This window comes from Magallana gigas, chromosome 8 (genome assembly GCF_963853765.1).
Source record: "Magallana gigas chromosome 8, xbMagGiga1.1, whole genome shotgun sequence".
NCBI classification, from domain to species: Eukaryota; Metazoa; Mollusca; class Bivalvia; order Ostreida; family Ostreidae; genus Magallana; species Magallana gigas.
Genome location: NC_088860.1, coordinates 46,880,328 through 46,901,605, shown reverse-complemented (window position 1 = coordinate 46,901,605; position 21,278 = coordinate 46,880,328). Strand labels below are relative to the sequence as shown.

General features: G+C 38.7%; 1 protein-coding gene across 1 annotated transcript in view; it reads right to left on the bottom strand.

Moving 5' to 3' along the window:
• Positions 1-21,278, bottom strand: part of LOC105336490 (dynein axonemal heavy chain 2) — a 31,855-nt gene extending 10,577 nt beyond the window's left edge. Inside the window, 37 exon segments of the mRNA XM_066069774.1 lie at positions 901-1,051; positions 1,348-1,563; positions 1,818-1,943; positions 2,674-2,838; positions 3,025-3,311; positions 3,789-3,930; positions 4,153-4,269; positions 4,588-4,798; positions 5,075-5,220; positions 6,125-6,257; positions 6,629-6,768; positions 8,284-8,444; positions 8,763-8,930; positions 9,300-9,449; positions 9,694-9,824; positions 10,116-10,201; positions 10,297-10,485; positions 10,816-10,920; positions 11,071-11,295; positions 11,745-11,943; positions 12,093-12,337; positions 12,775-12,933; positions 13,654-13,934; positions 14,250-14,367; positions 14,650-14,865; positions 15,045-15,170; positions 15,601-15,753; positions 16,938-17,065; positions 17,321-17,501; positions 17,702-17,998; positions 18,241-18,672; positions 19,031-19,123; positions 19,478-19,695; positions 19,966-20,104; positions 20,523-20,703; positions 20,948-21,030; positions 21,122-21,278. Coding sequence (XP_065925846.1) covers positions 901-1,051; positions 1,348-1,563; positions 1,818-1,943; positions 2,674-2,838; positions 3,025-3,311; positions 3,789-3,930; positions 4,153-4,269; positions 4,588-4,798; positions 5,075-5,220; positions 6,125-6,257; positions 6,629-6,768; positions 8,284-8,444; positions 8,763-8,930; positions 9,300-9,449; positions 9,694-9,824; positions 10,116-10,201; positions 10,297-10,485; positions 10,816-10,920; positions 11,071-11,295; positions 11,745-11,943; positions 12,093-12,337; positions 12,775-12,933; positions 13,654-13,934; positions 14,250-14,367; positions 14,650-14,865; positions 15,045-15,170; positions 15,601-15,753; positions 16,938-17,065; positions 17,321-17,501; positions 17,702-17,998; positions 18,241-18,672; positions 19,031-19,123; positions 19,478-19,695; positions 19,966-20,104; positions 20,523-20,703; positions 20,948-21,030; positions 21,122-21,253 — 6,430 coding nt within the window. The 5' untranslated portion in view covers positions 21,254-21,278.

Below are 21,278 nucleotides of genomic sequence, written 5' to 3'. Positions count from 1 at the left end.
CACTGACTTAAGTAAGCTATGGAGGACCCTACTTATCAGAGACTTGTAGAAGGAGGTTCATATCTTTTCTATTCAGTGACTTGTATAAGGAGATTTCTACTTATTTTCATCAGACTTGTTTAACTAACTATTGAGTTACCTACCTATTCTCATCAGTAACTTGTTTGATAAGTTTTTGAAGTCCTTATCTCGTATCTGTTATATTCAGTGACTTGTATAAGGAGGTCCCTACCTATTTTTATCAGATTTGTTTGATAAGTTTCTGAGGCCCTACCTCGTATCTTTTCTATTCAGTGACTTGCATAAGGAGGTCCCACCCTATTTACATCAGTGAATTGTTTGATAAGTTTTTGAGGTCCCTATCTAGTATCTTTACTAAACAGTGACTTGTATAAGGAGGTCCCTACCTATTTTCATCAGAGACTTGTTTAACTAATTATTGAGGTCCCTACCTATTCTCATCAGTGACTTGTTCAATTACTTTTTAAGGGTCCTACTTTTTTCATCAGAGACTTGTTTGATAAGTTTTTGAGTTCCATATCTATTTTCATCAGGGACTTGTTTAACTAGTTCTTGAGGTCCCTCGCTATTCTCTTTAGTGACTTGTCTAATTACTTTTTAAGGTCCTTACCTATTCTAATTAGTGACTTGGTTAACAAGGTTTTGGGGCCCCTACCTATTTTCATCAGTGACTTGTTTAACTAGTTATTGAGGTCCCTACCTAATCTCATCAGAGACTCGTGTGATAAGTTATTAAGGTCCCTACCTATCCTCATCAGAGACCTGTTTTATTAGTTATTAAGGTCCCTACTTATTTTCATCAGAGACTTGTTTGATAAGTTTTAGAGTTCCCTACCTATTCTCATCAGTGACTTGTTTGATAAGTTTTTGAGGTCCTACCTATTCTCATCAGAGACTTGTTCAGCACTGGATCCAGGGAAGGATCCAGCTTTTCCTGTACGTTCTGCAAGACGACTGGCAGACCAAACTGGATGGCGGACTCCAGAGTCCTCATGTAATCCGACTGCTGCAAGTCTATCACTTTGAGGCCCTAGACAGACACAGAATAGCAAGTGATCAGCACAGTGGATCAAACAAATTAGTTATTGAAAGAAAAGTTAAATATTATGATCAGGTGAACAGACCACAGACTAAAATCAGAATGTTTGAATAGATAATAAGCAATTGAAAACATAGTTGTTTACACTAGTCATGTAATCATTATGAAGAGTCTTAATAATCATATGAACAAGAAAACAAATTGAAAGTAAACACAGAAATGTCATGATACACAAAAGCATACCAGGAATGTTTCAAATACTGATAAGATTTTCAGAGCTGACTTACTCGTGAGGCCTCCATGTTCTTGATCCACTTGATGGCCTGACCTTGAGGGTCCACCATCAGGGGCCACCGATTAGATGAGGTCACGATGACTCCATTCTCCGTGGAGAAGGCATCGCTAGGCAACCCCTGGATGTTCCAGTCCCTGACCTGGGTCGGCTTGGCCATGAACTCACAGAAATTGAAGTTTGGTGCACAGGGAATTCCCAGCTTACGAACCTGTCAATTACAACAATTCTGTCATTATAAAATGCAAAATATAGGACTAGCAGGGTCAAGAAAAACAAGCAAAACCAGGTTAAACCTGCCTCAAAGTTCAATGCACCTAATTACAACCTTCATATGAAAACAATTATCATTAATAAACACTTAACACAAAATTTTAAGTCAAATTTCCATAACTGTTAACAAAAATGTCCTCCAATCAGTTCATCCAGATCTTGAATTTACTGTTTACAATTTTCACACAGTACCTCCTCAATCCATTTCTTCTGGACCAGTTCGTCTCTGTAATTTGACAAGAAGGGCCCCATGTAGGACATGAAGGCAGCTGCCATTAGGCAGTCTCCAGAGAGGTAGCCCATTCTCTCCTCCAGATCCTAAAGAGTTATACAAATTCCAGATTAGTTAAGGTACAAAATATATCAACATAACCCTACAAATGACATAAGCTTAAAGAAGACAGTGGTACATAAGCAGACCAGTTAATACAATGGTAGATAGATAGACTGGTAGATTGATTGATAAACTGATACATATAGTTAGTCACAGACAGGTAATACAATGGTAGATAGATAGATTGGTAGATTGATTGATAAACTGATACATATAGTTAGTCACAGACCAGTGGATACAATGGTAGATAGATAGACTGGTAGATTGATTGATAAACTGATACATATAGTTAGTCACAGACCAGGTAATACAATGGTAGATAGATAGACTGGTAGATTGATTGATAAACTGATACATATAGTTAGTCACAGACCAGTTGATACAATGGTAGATAGATAGACTGGTAGATTGATTGATAAACTGATACATATAGTTAGTCACAGATAAGTCGTTACATTGGTGGAAACAATGGTTGATAATGGTACTAGATCCACCAGTAGATAGAGTGGTATACAGTGGTACACAGAATGGTAGACGGAGTAGTAGACAGAATGTAAGACCATGGTAAACAAAATGGTAGGCAGTGGTTGACAATATGGTAGATAGAGTATACAGAATGGTAGACAAAATGGTAGATACAGAGGTATACAGTATGGTAGACAAAATGGTAGGCAGTGGTTGACAGAATGGTAGACAGACTACTAGTGCCATTACCTTGACAGTCTCCTGCCAGCGCTCCTTCTCGCCGGCGAGTCCAGACATGAGTTTGGTGGCTCGCTCCAACATGAGCTCAGTGTACTCGGCCTTCCTCTTGAGCTCCTCCTTCTGAGCTAGCTTCTCGTCATACTGCTGCTTCAACTCAGCCATCTTGGCTTCAACCTGTTAATAATTTAAATTCCTTTAATCAAATATATAGATTTGACATAGATAGTCGGTTCAGCCACATGCATGCCATGCAGTTTGTAATAGTACGCAATAATAGTCATTCTAAATCCCAAGCAATATACTGTCTTCCTGTTTCTACGACAACATACACCACACTTCTGACACACACTTTCACTTTACCTCAGCGAGCTTGGCTTTAGCGTCAGCCAGTGCGTCCTGTTTCTCCTTGAGCTGTGACATGGCAGCGTTCAGTCTCTGTTTCTTGGGCTCCACTACTCTGTAAACACGTCCATACACCTCCATGGCCCTGACCCACATACACAGTGACTTAGCCGCCCCAGACACGCGCCCAATGATGTCCGGCTGGAAGTCTGACTGGGAGCAGTAACTCCCGATCTTCTTCAGGACACGGTCCGAAATGTTGTCCTTGTCAAAGTTCATCAACTGCTTGATGAAGGTAGACTCTCCTGTATAATTATAAAAAAAGAAATTCAATCATTGCACCTTTTGAATAAACTGGATATTAAAATCTGTTTCATCATTCTCTGTATGGTATGAAGAATTCTATTGGCTGGAGATAGGTCACATGATAGAAAGAAAATAGAGAAGGATATGACAACATTACAACATTTATTGAAATAACAACACCTTCAAGTTGTTCATTAGGTTAAGAAAGACGTTTACTGAATAGATTTTAATAACTGACAGAAAAAATCTATCTAAGGTAATCTGTTCAGTCTGGTGTTGTAATAAATTGTTTGAGCACTGACTAATTAAGCTGTCTCTTGGCCTTTCTATACATTACAACCATTGTATTACAAGCATTTTGGGGGCTGTGAGTTAATTCATTCACTGACCAAGCTGTCTTTTTGCTTCCCTATACATAAGAATATATTATATTTATTGTATAGAATTATTTGTGTATAGCTTTGTTGAGTACTGACCAAGCTGTCTCTTGGCCTCAGCCCAGGTCGGCTCGCTGCCCCTCAGAATCATCACGGCCTCCATCACCTTCTCTACCAGCAAGGGCGGACGTCCGTACGACTTAATCTCTGTCATGTCCTTCTTGTTCAATGACTCAAGAGCCTGAAAACATTATTGATTCAGTTCTTTATTCACTAGAGTAAGTGATCTTAATACACTTCAGAGAAAGAGAAGTTAATGGGTGTATTTAACACAAAGACTGTTCCTTGCATGCTCTAGAGACTGGAAAATTGAACAACAAATTGCTTATATAACCTCTTTGTTCACCTCAGAAAAGAGCGATTCACTTAAACTAAACAAGTCAAAATAGAGACTGTTCCTTACAGCGATAGCTTCCTGTAGGGCGGGCAGGGCTTCGTCCAGATCGTGCTGAGCCAGATCGGCCATGTGTTGACACTTGGTCTCTTCCTCTGCAATCCTTTCTCCCTTCTGAGCCACAGACTGAAAGACAAATTCAAAAGACTTGTTTATCAAGTTGTTGACAAAATCAAAAGATTTGTTTATCAAGTTGTTGACATAATCTTTAAGAGGGACTTATTTATTCTTTTTGTATTTCCTACTTAAAATCATACTGTTCACATATTAGTCATTTTTTGGTGGAGAGGTGCCTCCACAATAAATGCAGAGAGGAAATGACTGATGTGAATATTTATGAATGTATTGATTTACTAGTTAAATTAAATTTCTTTCTTTGAATGTTGAAGCCTTTTTCTTCAAAATCTACACTATGACACCAGACAGTTATTTAGCCCCCGTTACCTTCTGTTGTTCGTCGGCTTCTCGTTTCTGCTGTACAATGATCACCAGGTACTCGTCACACTGCTTCTGGAACTGGGCCACCTTCGTCTTTGCGTCCTCCAGCTCGATCGACATCTTCTCCACTTTCTGTCTCGTGTCGTCTATCTTACTCAGACCGTTCCTCAGTTTGTCAGCTGCTCCTCCCAACTCGTTCTTTTTATCAAACAGCAGTCTAAGAAATCACATCAAAACCAAACATAAATCTTTTTGTAAAATGATTCTGTAATTTTTTTAGTTCCAAAAAGATTGGCAGGACTTTTATTCATTTTACAGGCAATACACATATTTTACTGAACCAAATATAATTTCAGTATCAAAGAGAAAACTTCACGTCTACTGATCCCTGTCAATGGAAATCTACAGTTTCACTACATTTTGTCAATTACTTCACAACTGCACACTTTTCCGAAATTCAATATGAGATTTATGACAAGAATAAATTGTATACTTCTTGTATCCAGACACCAGTTCCAGATAGTTGGTCGGAGTGACGTAGTTATGTCTGCGGAGCTCCGCCAACATCCTCTTGGAGTACTCCGATACAGACTTGTGCATCACAGAGAACATCTTGGCTAACGATGGCTTCAGTTTGTCCTGAAATTGAAAGAACTCTCAATTAGTCCAGTTTTTTATTATGTATATGAAATATTTTGTAGGATAAGACACATCATTAACTGAATAATTTTTTTTATCAAAGGGGCATGGTCACGATTTTGGTCATTTTTTTCTTTCCGATTTTAATATTTGCAATGCTTCAGTAAGACATTTTCAATAGGCAACCAAAATTTGAGTGTTATTCGTTGAGTTATAAGCAAGTTACAGAGCTTGAAATTCTTTGCTATGTAAACAAAGCGTTTGTTTATATTTTAAATGTTAAAGTTGAAAATTCCAGTTGTAGAGCTAAAATGAATGTGTTAAATGTTAGAAACTCTTTAATTATGCTTAAAATAAATAAAAAGATGCACAAATCAGGTTGAAAAAGATTTTTTACTGGTATATTGAACCCATGTAAACAAAAACAGGGCACGAGCCTAATTGTTTACATGACAACGAATTGTGAGCCCTGTATCTTGCTTATAACTCCACGGATGACTCTCAAATTTCAATTGATCATTTATTTAGAAATGCATTTCTAAAGCATTGTAAATAATAGAAACAGAAATATAGATTAAAGAGTATTTTTGGTAATGAAAAAAAGTTGTGATTAATATTACCCCGGTAGTATAAAAGTTAAAAACTAGTCTCTCTTCTATGCGGTATTGATAAAAGGGTAATATGCTGAGAGAATTTTGACATCCTGGCAGGATCTTGTTTTGGGGGAGACATAACCTCATCCTCAGATTAGCATGATCTTATTACACAGTGGGGCCGAGACCTTGACAATTACTTTACTCTTTCCTTTGACTCCAAAGAGAAGATTTTGGCAAGATCTTATTTTGGGGTCATTAGATTTAACCCCTCATCTGACCCCTGAGAGAAACTTGTCACTAAGCATTACCTCCTCCTCTGACCCCAGAGAGATCTCACTCAGGTACTTGTCTGCCACCTCCAGAAGGGCGTCGGCCGGCCACTCACTGAACCAGTCAATGGTCGTACAGTTCACAAACGCCGGGTACATACGGATACGGTTCCTGGAGAGATCAAAGGTAGATATAATAGCTGTTAAACTAAGATATTACTTCCCAAGATATCGATCCCAAAAAATTCAATGTCTAGTTTCCAAGATTCAAGCTGCCTCAAATATATCAAGGAATGCTGACACAATAATTAATTTTATTGAAAAAGGAATACCATGTGGGTTTTTTTTTTAATTTTAAAAATGAAAAAGGAAAAAAAATGAGCTATTACCCTTTCCCAAATTGAAATTTAGTCACACCCTTTTGTTTTGTTATATTTGTGCATAAAAACTACCGGTAGATTTAAACTTATATTGCGTTAACATATTTTGTTTACTCTCTATAAAAGGTATTTTGAAAAATTATACGTGAGGTTCTCAGCTCACCTGAAGGGCTCTCCCACTGGACTCATACACAGCACAATGTGCATATTGGCTCGCACTCGCTCAATCAAGTATGCAAAGATGCTCTGAGGGCTGTCGTCTACTCCTTCTTTCTTTGCGATGTCACTCAGAGCATTTCGCACCTGGGATTGTCAAACACAAGATGCACAAGATAAAATGATTGATAGCAAGTCTCTATAGCCAGACCTGCTATGTGTCTGGCTACTCACTGCTAAACATTGTACATCATGTGGTTGCTCATAGTATATCATTGTCAGGCTGCTTACTTTCTCTTTGCTCTTAAATTAATGTGTTAGTGCATATTTATCCAAACTTAATTACAAAATTCATTTAAAATTATGTGTCTTTCCTTCATTTTAATTAATTAAAATTATTTTTTTTCTTTGTAGAAAGTAAAACTCTTTCATTTATATTTTATTTGAAAAATTACATCTTCAATAAATTTGAATTAAAACACAAGTTCTTTATTTACATAACGTAAATGCTGTACCATTGTACAAAGTGCCTGAGCAAAGAGAAAGAAATTTGGTCCGTGTATTATTGGTTTCTGCACTACACAATGCCACAACAACCACAGTATCACACATGGATACTGTAAATGGGGATATTTCCACGCTGATCTACGCAATAATTAACTCAAAATTCATGGGGAAAAAACATTTTAGCCAAAATATTCATTTGCAGTCAAATCAACTTAACATTACTTTTTATAGAATTTACATTCACCACTTTAAGTTTTTGCATTTTTTTTCTGCGTAATACTACATTGTATCAATTAGTGGAAATAATCAAGTTTACAGTATCCGTCGGTGATCAGACTTGTCCACCTGACCACCAATCAAATCCGAGTAAATAGATGTACACGCTAAACTACTGTGTCAATAGATTAATCATTCTCCATCAATTAACACTGATTAACAAAGAGTTCAAATGTCAATCTCTGCATATCAAAACACAGCTATTAATTGCTTCACAACACATGTGCATTAAAACATAAAAAGCCATCAATCCAATTTTTTCCGGTTTTTTTTTTAATATTAACTTGAATCAATATAATAAATTATTGCTGAATGATAAATTGAATCAAATCAAACTTTTTGCAATTTGACATATATATTTTCAGTCTTTTGATGAGTTAATATTAATAAACATTCTGAGTGATGGACCTGTGGGACCAGTGATTCTGAGTCTCCTTGTGTGTGTTCAATACAAGAAGACACTAAACCTACCATGTTTAACAATTTTTTATATCTTTAGTGAGAGTAAATTAATTTATTAATTAATCAATCAATAAACTTAAGAAACAATTTCCTTCAGATAAGTATTGCACATAAGAAATTATTGTGTTGGTTGTTTATCATAATTAATGTTGTTAAACATGTTTCCAACTGAATCATTAGAAATGGTAGGTTAGTGTCTTATGAAGCGGTGAGACCCACACAAGTGGTGTTTATGTGGGACCTACACAGTGGTGCCTAGAGTGGAACCACACAATGGTGCCTAAAGGGGAACCATACAGGTGGTGCCTATGGGGAACCCACACAGGTGGTGCCTATGTGATACCCATATGGCAGTGCCTATGTAGGACCCAACACAGCTGTGCCTATGTGAGACCCACACAGTGGTGTGTATAATACCTCCTCAAACTCGTCTGGCTTGTACAGGTTGGGAACCTCCCCACTGCTTAGGACGTTGTTGATGTCCTCAAGGAACCCTTCCTCTACGACCTGGGTGTCATTGAAGATGAACACGGATGTCTTGTTGTCTACGCCTGCCTGCCAGTACAACCGCTTTAGATCTACAACCACAAATAATGGTGGATCTGTGACATCAACAACTAAATGCTATTATTTGTTTACTATGATATATACCCTCTCTGAATTTGTTTTTGCTGGTTAAGTTCAAGTAACAGTGAAACTTATCGTCTCTGGAAATTTTGTTTGTGGCTGTGATCACTGTCCTCAATACTCACCGTCTCTGAACTTGTTTTTGCGATAGTTTTGGTGTTCTAAATACTCACCATCTCTAAACTTGTTTTTGCGGTAGTTTTGGTGTTCTAAATACTCACCGTCTCTGAACTCGTTTTTGCGGTAGTTTTGGTGTTCTTAATACTCACCGTCTCTGAACTCGTTTTTGCGGTAGTGTTTGGTGACCTCGATCTGGAAGGTTGTGTATTCACAGATGTAGGCAGAGAGTCGGGTCAAACTCTGACGTCCACTGCCTCCAATACCGATCAGCAACATGTTCCCCCGCGGCTGTCTGATCACTCGGACAATCTTGGACACTAATAGAGACAACAAATCAAATCATTCGACAATGTGTTGAAAAGACCTCAAGAAATACATTACAAGCAGAAGAGGTAAGCTATTCTTTGTTAGTATTAGAATAAGTGTCAATCATTTCGTACTTAATTGTACTCCTTATTCAAAGAGTCATCATTTATTATAAGTTTACCATAATTAAACAATAAAACCATCAAACAAAATCATTGCAAATCTTCTGGATCAAATTCCTTTCATTTTACAACTCTTCTCAAAATATTTTATAGCTTCCATTCAACATTATTAAAGTTGGAATGCAGATTTTTTGGTTAAAATATTGTTAATAGCCTCCTGAATATGTCATTAAGTAAGTTACTGAGATGGGCGCGTACCGTGTTCGATGGCGTCCCTGAAGAGTACGAGGTCCATGTTGATGACCCCCGGGGTACTGTTGTACTCCTCCAGGAAGTCCGTCATCTGCTTCTTCAGCTGGCTGATGTCCTGAATGTCCTCGTACACGTTGTCAGGGTTCATGTAGTCACCTATGTACAGAAAACATTATAACTTCTTTATAAAAGTGTTTGTTATTTTAGAAAGTGTTTGTTAGTACTCTCAGTACCTTGATTACTCGCAAAATAGGGGGCTGTTTGTTGGGACAGATGTTGTGGTAGATAGTTTTTCAGTACTCTCAGTACGTTGATTACTCAACAAATATAAGTGGCTGCTTGTTGGGACAGATGTTGTGGTAGATAGTTTGTCAGTACTTTCAGTACGTTGATTACTCACCAAATATGGGTGGCTGTTTGTTGGGACAGATGTTGTGGTACGTCTGATCAAACAGGGTTCCCAGCTTCTCTGTCATGATGTTGATAAACGTCTCTGTGTCTTTCTCCTCGACCAGACGGTCAGAAAACACCCTGAGAATAAACACAACCCAAACTCAAAAACATCATCTACAGATTCATGTTTTCTACCGTTTAATTCAAACCCTGCCACAAATATCACTAATATTTCAATTAAGATATAGTTACCATGCACAAAAACTTATTTTTAGGGGGGGGGGAATGGTGATGTTGATGGCGCTACGTTTGTTAAAGTTTATCACTACAAAATGGGTCTATGGTCAGCACTTTTCTTGAGCATTAGTGGAAGCTATAAAAACTAAACCTTGGCTGTGAGGGGGGTCTGTGTATTGGGTGCACAATTACCTGAAGCATTCATGGATCCAGAGTCGAGTCATGGCGTGCTTTGTATCGTGGAAGTCTTTGTGAGCTCTCAGTAAACCTTGGAATATCTGCAAAATAAAATTTAAATCTCTCATTCACAAACCCTCACAATAAAAGTTATTGTGAAATCACAAAAACACAGATGGAGGCCTATTAAGGGTACCTTGGAGATGTCCCTGAGGTTGAAGAGGTAGTGTATCTTGGTGGGTGTGGGCAGGAACTTCTGGACGACCGCCTCGTACATCTCGATGGTGGCCTGAGTCATGATGTCTCCGATCGGCTTCACCTCTTCTTCAAAGTCCTGAAGCTTCTGGTTGATCATGCTGCCGAAGATTCGCTTGATCTGGGACTCCTGTTATACACATAGAAACAATTATAGAGAGATAATACACACATATAGTTCGACATAAACAGAGAGAATAAACTATTGGTGTATCACGCTGCTGAAGATACGCTTGATTTGTGACTCCTACAATAGTAGAATAGGAGATATGTTATACCTGATCTGGGATTCCTGTAATTTGATCACTAATACACGCACAGAGAATAAAAGATCTTGTTTATAAAACTGTAAGATTTTCAAACCAAACCTTACACACAACATAATTGAGCATTTAATACCTTGCACATTTTGGATGTGATACACGCTTGATGGTACTAAAATTAATAAGAAGAATCTTACGTGTGGGAAGGTCATGTTGATGAGGTTGAAGCGGCTCTGTAGTCGTCTGGAGATGACCATTCTGCCACCACCGGGTGGTCCCATACCCGCCAACAGGAACATGTCCTACAAACACCAAAACAGTAGAAAAAATTAAATATAATTATTTTATCATTCGCAGACATTAATATAACTGGGTGGGAGACTGTATAGACGGTATTGGTAGTCAGGTTCTACATTGATGTTTAGTTCAAGAGAAGATAAAAGTCCACTGACCTTGATGTACTTCTGAGTCTGTTTCTCGCGGTCGTACCAGAAGCCGTAGTCCAGCCACAGCTTCATCAGTTCCAGAGGCGGCTGTGAGCCGAACGTGTCCTTGGCCGGCATGTTGAAGTCGTCCATGAAGGTCAGGAGCTTCTTACCCCCGATCGGGACGTACACCCCCTTGGTTCTCTTCTCCACACGGCTCTCTATGATGTCCTGTACATTGTTGGAGGAAGTCTACAATAGAGAATACCACTGATTCTCTGCTCCTTTAATCACATCAATTCAACCCAATGCTCGAAAAAAATTTCAAAAGGGACTATTTTCTTGCTCATCTGTTTGAATCTTATCCCACTTACATCATTTTGTGATTAACCACTTGACATGCAACTGTACAGGCACATACCTAAGCGAACATTTGACATACCTAAGCAAACATTTGACATACCTGAGAAGATATTTTGACATACACGAGAGTACATTTTGACGTACCTGACATGTTGACATACCTGATTGGACATGCTGACATACCTGAGCAGACATTTTTTACATACCTGAGCGGACATGTTAATGTACCTTAACAGACATGTTGACATACCTAAACAGACATGTTGACATATCTGCGCGGACATGTTAACGTACCTGAGCAGACATTTTGACATACCTGAGCAGACATGTTAGCGTACCTGAGCAGACATGTTGACGGTCAGGAAGCTGTAAACCTTTGGGTCCAGTTTGGTCAGTGTGTTCTCCACCATGGAGGTTTTCCCGGTTCCCACGGGACCGACCACCATCACCGGATTGAAGGATCAGACGAGGGCGGTCACTAGATACTGGTAGCGGACCGTGTCCACGGTGGGGACGATCAGCTTGAAGAACGGCACACTGAAAGGAAGAGGGCAGGAATTACATATCAATAAACAGTGTATATCTTGGTCCTCAACAAATTACCTTGATTTCAGAGTAAATTGTTGTTGACTTTTTATATGAAAATGATATGAACAGAACAGTATATGGAGGCAGCAGTGCCTTACTTTTGTTGGTACTTCCAGCCCGTCTTGAGTTTTTCCTCCCAGTGGACCCAGGTCTTGCCCTTGGGGTCGACGTAGTACTCGTATATCATGTCTTTGTTGGGGAAGGTTCCCTCCATCTCGCGGATGTAGTTGTCAATCTTCTTCCGTCCGTCCTCGTCGACGGAGGCACAGATTGACCAGATCATACAGAACTGGAACCACAGCTCCACCATCCGTGTGAAGTTCTCGCTGTCATGAGGATCCACCTACAATCAAAGTACTGAATGTACTGACAGGGAAAATAGTACTAAAACAAGGAAAGTACAGGTTCTCCAAAATGAGTTTTCTAAACATAACTAACAACCTATCTTCACAAGAGAGAACTCTTAATTAAATTTTCTTCTTAACATATTGACACAATTTTTTTCAAACTGATAGCATACTTAATAATAGCAATCTACACTAATCAAGGTTTTCATTTTTTCATCTACACATAAACTTGTTTATTTAAGAAAGGAACTCAATGTCTACCCAAGTTATGCGAGTGTAACCTGGGTTGGGGGAGTTTACACTTTATAATCCGCAAAGTGGATTATAAAAAAGCGTAAATTGCTCCAACCGAGGTTATACGAGTTTACAACCAGAATTTTTTTACAGGTATATACATCTAATGTTATCCTGTTCTTAGAATCAGTAGACTTACCCCATTTTCTACAGTTCCCAAGGAATCAAAGAGTTTACAGAGAGAAGACACCCCGTTCAGCTGAGCGATGGAAATCAGCTCCTTGCAGTTCTGCTGTTTGAAGTCTAGAATCTTCACCAGATATTTCTCAAACAGTCGGCGAAGCTCTTCCACAAGGGGCTGATAAAAAGAAAACATCTGGATGTCACAACATGCAATCAAATGAAATTTAAAATTAAAATCTTGAAAAGAGTCTAACATATGAATATATGTATATGAAACAAACAATACATATTTATCTCTGATGAATCTGTTTGATGAGTATTTTGGCCCAAGTCAACTTGTAATGTTAGATCACCTATTTATAATTTACTTATAAATTTAATTAGAACATCATTGTGTTTTCTTTATGACATTTTGGTGCCTTAATTTTGTTTAAACAAAAAGGAAATTTCTATCTCATTATCCTTCTTAAGTACATGTGTACTAGGCCTGAAGTCTATAAGTGTCAATGTTTTATTGTACTAGGCTGATGTCTATAAGTGTCAATGTTTTACTGTACTAGGCCTGATGTGTATAAGTGTCAATGTTTTACTGTACTAGGCTGATGTCTATAAGTGTCAATGTTTTACTGTACTAGGCTGATGTCTATAAGTGTCAATGTTTTACTGTACTAGGCCTGATGTGTATAAGTGTCAATGTTTAACTGTACTAGGCCTGATGTCTATAAGTGTCAATGTTTTACTGTACTAGGCCTGATGTCTATAAGTGTCAATGTTTTACTGTACTAGGCCTGATGTGTATAAGTGTCAATGTTTTACTGTACTAGGCCTGATGTGTATAAGTGTCAATGTTTTACTGTACTAGGCCTGATGTGTATAAGTGTCAATGTTTAACTACCTTGTTGTCCTTCTTCTTCTCCAGCCAGGACTCCACATACGGCTGCCAGCCGATGTCCGCATAGTCCGCAAACACCATCCCACACCGCGACACGGTGGCAGGCGAAGCCACTGCCAGATCCTCCACCTCAAACAACAGGGACACCTGCTCGGGCATCGCGATACGTTCACCGTTAATCAGCGTCAGGATCTTGTTATCGTCCATCACAGAGTTCATGCTCTCGATCCACAGTGTGTCCACTGGCCCGTCAAACACCAGCCACTTCTCGTCCGGCTTCTCATCTATTCAACAGGGAACAATAACTCTATACTCATTCCAAATATAACTATTGACCATTATGTTTTGCAGCATTAGTTTTGATATGTATCATTCTGTCCTACATTTTTGAAGATTAAGGAGGCTCTTAATTTTTATGAATTAAAACAAAAATCTTTATCAAAATCTAACAAATAAAAATTTAAATCCTTTGAAGTCATCTAAATTTTAAATGGTTGAATAAGTGATTTGCTAATCCAATATTTAATACTGTAATATCAAAGCCAGATATGATATAGAAATGAGTTAACATAATGGTAGTGCTGGATTCTGACACGGACCTGCACAGGTTTGCCTCATCACGCTGGAGAGAACCCCGTCCGTCCACTCGTTGGTGTTGATGTCAAACTCTCCATACAGCTCCCCTAGAGACAGAGATTTGGGATTCAGAGGGAAGTCCTGGAAATAAGCAAACATCATAAATATAAAATAAAAAGTTATCTGGCTTTTTTAACATTATTTTAAACAAAAAATAATGAACAGTTCTAGTTTATACACATAAACGTAACTAAATACTTATAAAACTGATCTTATTTCAATTATTTGGGAAACTCTTCTCTTTTTATCTCTTCATTGACAAATTGTTCATTCACTTTCTTAAGGCTAGGCACCAATAATCTTGTTAATCAAATTATGAAACTGATCAGCTTCTACTCCAATCAAGAAAAAAAAAAAACTGACCTTGACTGCCTGATAGGCTGCGCCCTCTTTGTTGAGGCGTGTCATGGATGCCTGTAACATCCTCCAGCAGACGGTCTTCCCGGACTGGGTGTTTCCGACAATCATGACGGAGTGGCGGGAACTCTTGGTCTCGTAGAGCTGGATGATCTTGGTCAGTGTGTAGTTGTTAACCTGCAGACAGTTGGCCTTTAGCTCCTCTGTGATCGCTTTCTTCATCTACAAACAACAAAGAAACGCATTAATTTAAGAATATTACCCAGTGTATGGTCCTAGTACGTGTAGTCCTAATCATATAATGTCACTAAAAAAATTTGTTAAAATTGCTTACTTCTCATTTCAATATATTTAATAATCATCAATAGGCCATAAACCCTAATTATTCTGTAAATGAGTACCTCTGAGTAGTCAATGGTGGGTGTCTCCACCCCGGGGAACAGATCGGACATGATGCCGTTAAACAGCGGTAGATCTGTGGACGTCAGCTTGGCTACGTTCATGTCTTTCATAGACAGGAGCAGAATCTACAATCAACAATACACTCATAAATACAATAAATACCTACAATCAACAATACACTCATAAATACAATAAATACCTACAATCAACAATACACTCATAAATACAATAAATACCTACAAACAATAATTCATAAATACAATAAATACCTACAATCAACAATACACTCATAAATACAATAAATACCTTCAAACAATAATTCATCAATACAATAAATACCTACAAACAAACAATAACATGTTAATCAATAAATACTAAAAAATATACCATCCTCATGCGAGGGTTAACATGCATTAACAACAACAGTCAGGTCATGAAGTCAATTTCAGTGAATAGCTTGTCTGATGTCATTTCTATGCACTGGTCTGGACTTGATTTATTTTTTCAAAAGAATTGCAAAATTTGTTCACTGCCAAGTGTCATTTTGTTACAGACCTCCTCGTCTGGCATGGTGGGGTTGGACCTCTTCTTTGAGCCGGCATAGCGGAGCACGGACACCAGGGCTCGGAGTCCGAAGTCGTAGTGGTCCTGTTTTGACAGCTGCTGCTCGGCCAGGGAGTATAGCGTGTACACCTTCTTGGCCAGGACCTGTCAAACGAAAAAACCATGACATTATTAGATGTCACTACAGTGTCTGTACACCTTGGCCAGGAGCTGTCAAACGAAAAAACCATGACATTATTAGACGTCCATACAGTGTCTGAACACCTTGCTTATTTCATATTATTTTGATAGTTATACATGTATTAATATATATATATTAGAGAAGATTATACAGTCGCACCTGCTGTTACGGCCACCTTTAATCAGCGGCCACTCGCCATGAGCGGCCAGTTTCAATCCCGCCCGTTTAGTTTTTCACTATATTTTAACTGATTTAAGCGGCCACCTGTCTAACGCGGACAGCGGCCACTGTTTTTAGGTCCCGTGGTTTCAACATGCCTGTTTTCAACGGCCATTTTGTCTGTTTTGTCACATGACTTTTAACTCTGACATGTGACCCCGTATCGAAAGTAGCCAAACTTCGAAAGCTGATAATGAGTTAATGACAAATAATTGAGTGGGTAATTTGAAGACTGCTGAGATTTAATGAGATAATTGATTATCATAACACCTGTTTAGTGTTGTTTATATACACGTACTTATATACTTCATTACAAAGTTATTAAATGGCCAGTCTTGCGCTAAACAGCATGTACAGCCGGTAATACGCACCTTTTTTCTATAAAATTTCTTTGATAGAATAAAAGGGTGTTTATTATATATCCCAATGGAATTTTGATACTTTTTAAAGAGGTAAAACATTGGCTATCGTAGTTCAGCATCTACCCTGTGTACGGAAACGCTACATCTTTGTTTACCGCATTTAATCACTTGAAAACTATTATTTGGGCGTATTTAGTAGAAAATGTTTTGCTCTTAATCCTTTGATAGATACATGGAATTAAAACGGTCATTCAAAAATTAATTTAAACTTTTTATTCATCAATCCGAGCTGTGCATGCACCATTACATATGCTATTAATAAATCTGTGCAATAGAGCCAAAATGAAAATACTCTGTGTTTTTTTTTTATTACTTTGAAACCTGGAATAAGAGGCCACCTGTCTTTAGCGGCCAGTTTGCCATTGTCCCACAGGTGGCCGCTTAAAACAGGTGCGACTGTAAATGTTAATTAGCCTACACAACAGTGACTAATCAATAGTTTATGAAACCAGTATCTAATCAGAATCTACATCAAAGACTATAAATACACAGAGTTTATTACTCACCCTAGTGTTGCCGAAGCCTTCTCCGAACAGAATGATCTCAGAAATCATGCCCGAGTCTGGGACGACCATAGCGATGGGTCGGAACATGGACTTCAAGTTGTCCGGTAACTCCGTTCTACCCGCGTAACCTTGACAACACAGATATCACACAAGTACATTACTTATGTAACAATGTAATAAAACAGAGACAATATAAACTGCCCTATTCATAATTGTTCAATATTAATTGTTTTTCAAAGATATGAGGTGGAGGTTTGTAATAAAGGGCTGTATATTTTCTGGCAAACTTCCATCTTGCATATTTTGTAGAAATATAATAATGCTCAAAACTTTCACTATTAACAGCAATATGACATTTATAAATCAATAAAAGCAATACATACCAGGGTTCATGGTGATGAAGATTCCACAGGACCAGACCAAGTCAATCTCGCGCCCCTCAAACACGAACCGTGCCTGACCGGTGGAGAGAGCCAACAGAATGGCCAAGATCTGTTGGGCGACCACCGACAACACCTCAATGTTGATTCTGTTGAACTCGTCAAAGCAGCCCCAAGCTCCAGTCTACAATCATTGCATTATATTATTAATTTAAAGTAAAAAATTTAAGAGTCAACAATTTGAAATGCTGCCTCTCATTTTATCTAAGTTGTTATGCACTGTCAGTAAATTGTATACTTTCATATATAATATACAAAGAACAAATTACAGTGTAGACAATGCTCAGGTAAACAAACAACCTTAATACTCATCTTGTGACATACCTGAGCCAGACCGGAGAACATTTTGCCCATGGACTTGTAGTCCAGACCCTCAGAGCAGTTGACGACGATGACATACATTCCAAGGGATTTTCCGAGATCCTTGACGGTCTCTGTCTTGCCTGTCCCGGCGGGACCCTTGGGGCTTCCCCCGCGGTGTAGGTGGAGGGCAGTGGTCAGGGTGATGTAACAGCGGTCAGTGAGGGGGGTGATGACCAGACGACCTGAATTACCCAGGTACTCGTAACCGTACGGGAACTGGGTGTTGGTCTGCTTCACTACGCAGTTATCAATAGGAGGCTACAACAGAGTAGGGTTAAAACAATAAACATCATATAACTCATACAATAAATGAAAAGTTTTAGAACTCTAGTAAGAGTGATGACAAGGTTGAAACACTCATTATACTAGTTCTCTATCAAATGATGAAGAAATATGAAATCATTGGTCATTTTTTAATTTGTGGGTTAAAGTTCCTTCAGAGAGGTAGGAATTCTGTTTATGGTATTAGATATCCATTAGGATTTCACAGAGTTCCTCACCTTTTCCCAGTAAAGCCTAAGCTGACTCAGCCACTCGAACGCATTCTCGTCGGACACACCCCCCTTAATCAGCTTCTCTATAATGTCTCTAGCGTGGATCTCAATAGTCACAAGAGCCACGATCTTGAGTCGCTGCATCTTCTCCAGTTTCCCCCGGATGGCCTCCGACAGTTTATTGAGCATGGCCACCTGTTTCTTCTTCATGGTTTTGAGGGCCTTCTTGTCGCCGCGGTCCTTGGTCAGTCGGAGGGCTTTCTCCACGTCGGCGGTCCACTGGATCTGACTCGCGGTGATACACAGCTGGCCGGGATGGTCCTTGATCCACTTGTCTCGCTTGGTCATGCCGTGTTTCTGTTTCAGGTTCCCTTTACATTTCTTCAGCTCGTCCTGTAGCGTCCATCTCATGGTCTTCTCCACATCACACAGCCACGACTGGAACAGACAGACACACAGATAATATCAGTACACACAGAAAGTATTCAATCCTACACTACAAAGTTAACATATTAAATCCTCAATCAAAAACATTGAGCTTAAACAACAAGGTGTTAGTGTCTGTTAGCATGTCATGACAGACTTTTCTACAAATCGCTCCTTAGAAATGCTGACTAAATCTTCTCCACACACCTCCTCTTATAAATTAATTCAATATTTCCTGTTGCTTTGAAAGTTACAAGATCCATGACCAAATGCATCTATTTATCAAGAGCTCCATTATCCCCCCTTAATACCCCCCCCCCCCACACACACACACACAAAAAGATTTCTGTAGTATTTAGTTCTAATTTACCTCCACAGGTCCGTCCAAGTAGACGGGTCTCTCATACGGAACGACCTCTCCGTCAGATGACACCATGGCGTTCGCCTCCCACTTCAGTCCTGGCTGTAACAAAATATTATTTTTAAGATCATTAATTTAATTTATTGATATGTACTGTAAATTATTCTTAGTTCTATATGGAAAATAAAATCCTTCTGCAATCATAATTATATTTTATCTCAAGATTTTATTCAGGCTTTAGATTTAACGAATAACATTTTAGTGCCAACCAGTTTCTATGAAAACTAACTTTTTTGCAAGCAAGTCAAGTCAATTTTTGCCCAAATATGTCATCTGCAATACCTTAAGGTTATATTATAAAATAATGTTTTCTCAAAAAAATCTTTGAGTCTGAAACCAAAATCATCCTAATATAATAACAAGTGTTTGTATCTAAGTGTCTCCTTATTTACGAACCTTGTTCATCTCCAGGCTCTTGATATTGTCGAAGCATTTCTTGAGGTGGGGCTGCACAGCTTTGGGGTTTTTAGACTGACCTAGGATCTCCAGCAGGTCATCGTTGGACAGGAAGTAGAATCGTGGGAAGATCTGTCGCTTGGTCTCCAGGTACATGTCCAGGGATTTCTGGATCTCCTCCAGTTTGACGTTCATGTCGTTCAGTTCTTCCAGTAGACCTGTTGACACAGAAAAGTCAGTTCTTATTAAGCTACCATGTAGTGCACTGGTATCTCAGTTCTTCCAATAAACCTGAACAATATACCGGTTTAGAACTGACTCGCAGGAAGAAATATTCAGGATGACAACGATCTCGCAAAATAAAATATGGTTACAGTACAATTTGTAGTTGGAGATAAACATTGACAGACATCCACAAATCTGCTCTAATCTGTTGATTTTACAGGCCTAGTTTATCCAGTTAAATACAGTGTGATCTAGCCCCATACCTTCATGATGGGTTCCTCTGAGGGCGTTCCTGTCCTTGTTGAGTCGTGTCATGATGACCTTCCACTTGGCGTTCACGTCGTCAAAATCTGCTGACTCGCGGGGCAGCTGTTTCCTAATGTCCTCGCCCAAGAAAATGTTCTGCAGGCAAAATGTACATAACAAATTAAATTACAGACATGTATACGTAAAAATAAAATTTGTTAACTCAACTATTGATGACATCTGTAGCAGAGCAAAGCACCTTATGTTCTTATGTTTAATGGGTAAGTGAATTTTTCGTAAATACAATTTTTAAAGGTGATTCAATCTGTTAACAAATATGTTCATGAAGCAAAAATTAACTTCATTTGATCTAGTACCAAGAATTTTTGACCAAAGTACAACTTTGAACAAGAAGTTTGTTTTTGGTAAATAAAAGAAAAGAAAATCTTTCATATGACTGATTAAAACTGATGACAAAAACAAGAATTGTGCCTGTTGATAATCAAATTTTTGAAGTATGTAATTCCATAACTGGCAGGCATTAGTATGTAGCTGTATCTGCCTTCCCACCCACCTCCAGGTACATCCACTGTCTCTGCACTGTTAGCAGCATCTCCACCACCTCCAGAATGTGTGACAGAGTTCTCTCCCATTTATCCACTTCCTGTTCAAACGCCTTCACGAATCGGGATGCCTTCATCGTCGACAGCTGAACCTGATAGTCTTCCAGGGCCTGGAACACATCGTCTGTGCTCCTGTAATTATAAAGTCATGCTAATTAATTAACTGTACCATAGTAGCACCAAAATATTTAAGAGACAATTAATTACCGATAGTTGGAAGATAAAACCAAACACTGATTTTCACAGATCAAATCAAAACTGTGTGAAGTGGTATCAACAAATTTGACTTGTAAGTGTTTTGCAGGTTTATGTTTATACATCCACCTATCCAAATGTTAAAGTCTTAAAGGTCAAGGTCATGATACTGCGAACTCACCTGACTTTGTAATGACCTCTGTCCTTGTAGGTCGTGATGTCCAGTTCCGTGCTCTCCCAGGTTTTGGCAATGGCCTCAATACCCTGTAAAAGGAGATTACCAAGATTATAAGAAGAAATGTGAATTTTTAACAGTGGGTAACAAAGAGATATTAGGAAAAACTAAATTTCTGACCTGTTCAATGGCCAATTCCTTGGTGGCGGCACCAGAGATGTCGCCGATAGTCTCAGCATACTGATCGAATCCAAACTCAATGATCTTCTCCAAGGTAAAGTCCACAGATGTGTGGTCAAACTGTCGCTGCATCTCCGTCTGTTTGAAAAAATGTTCT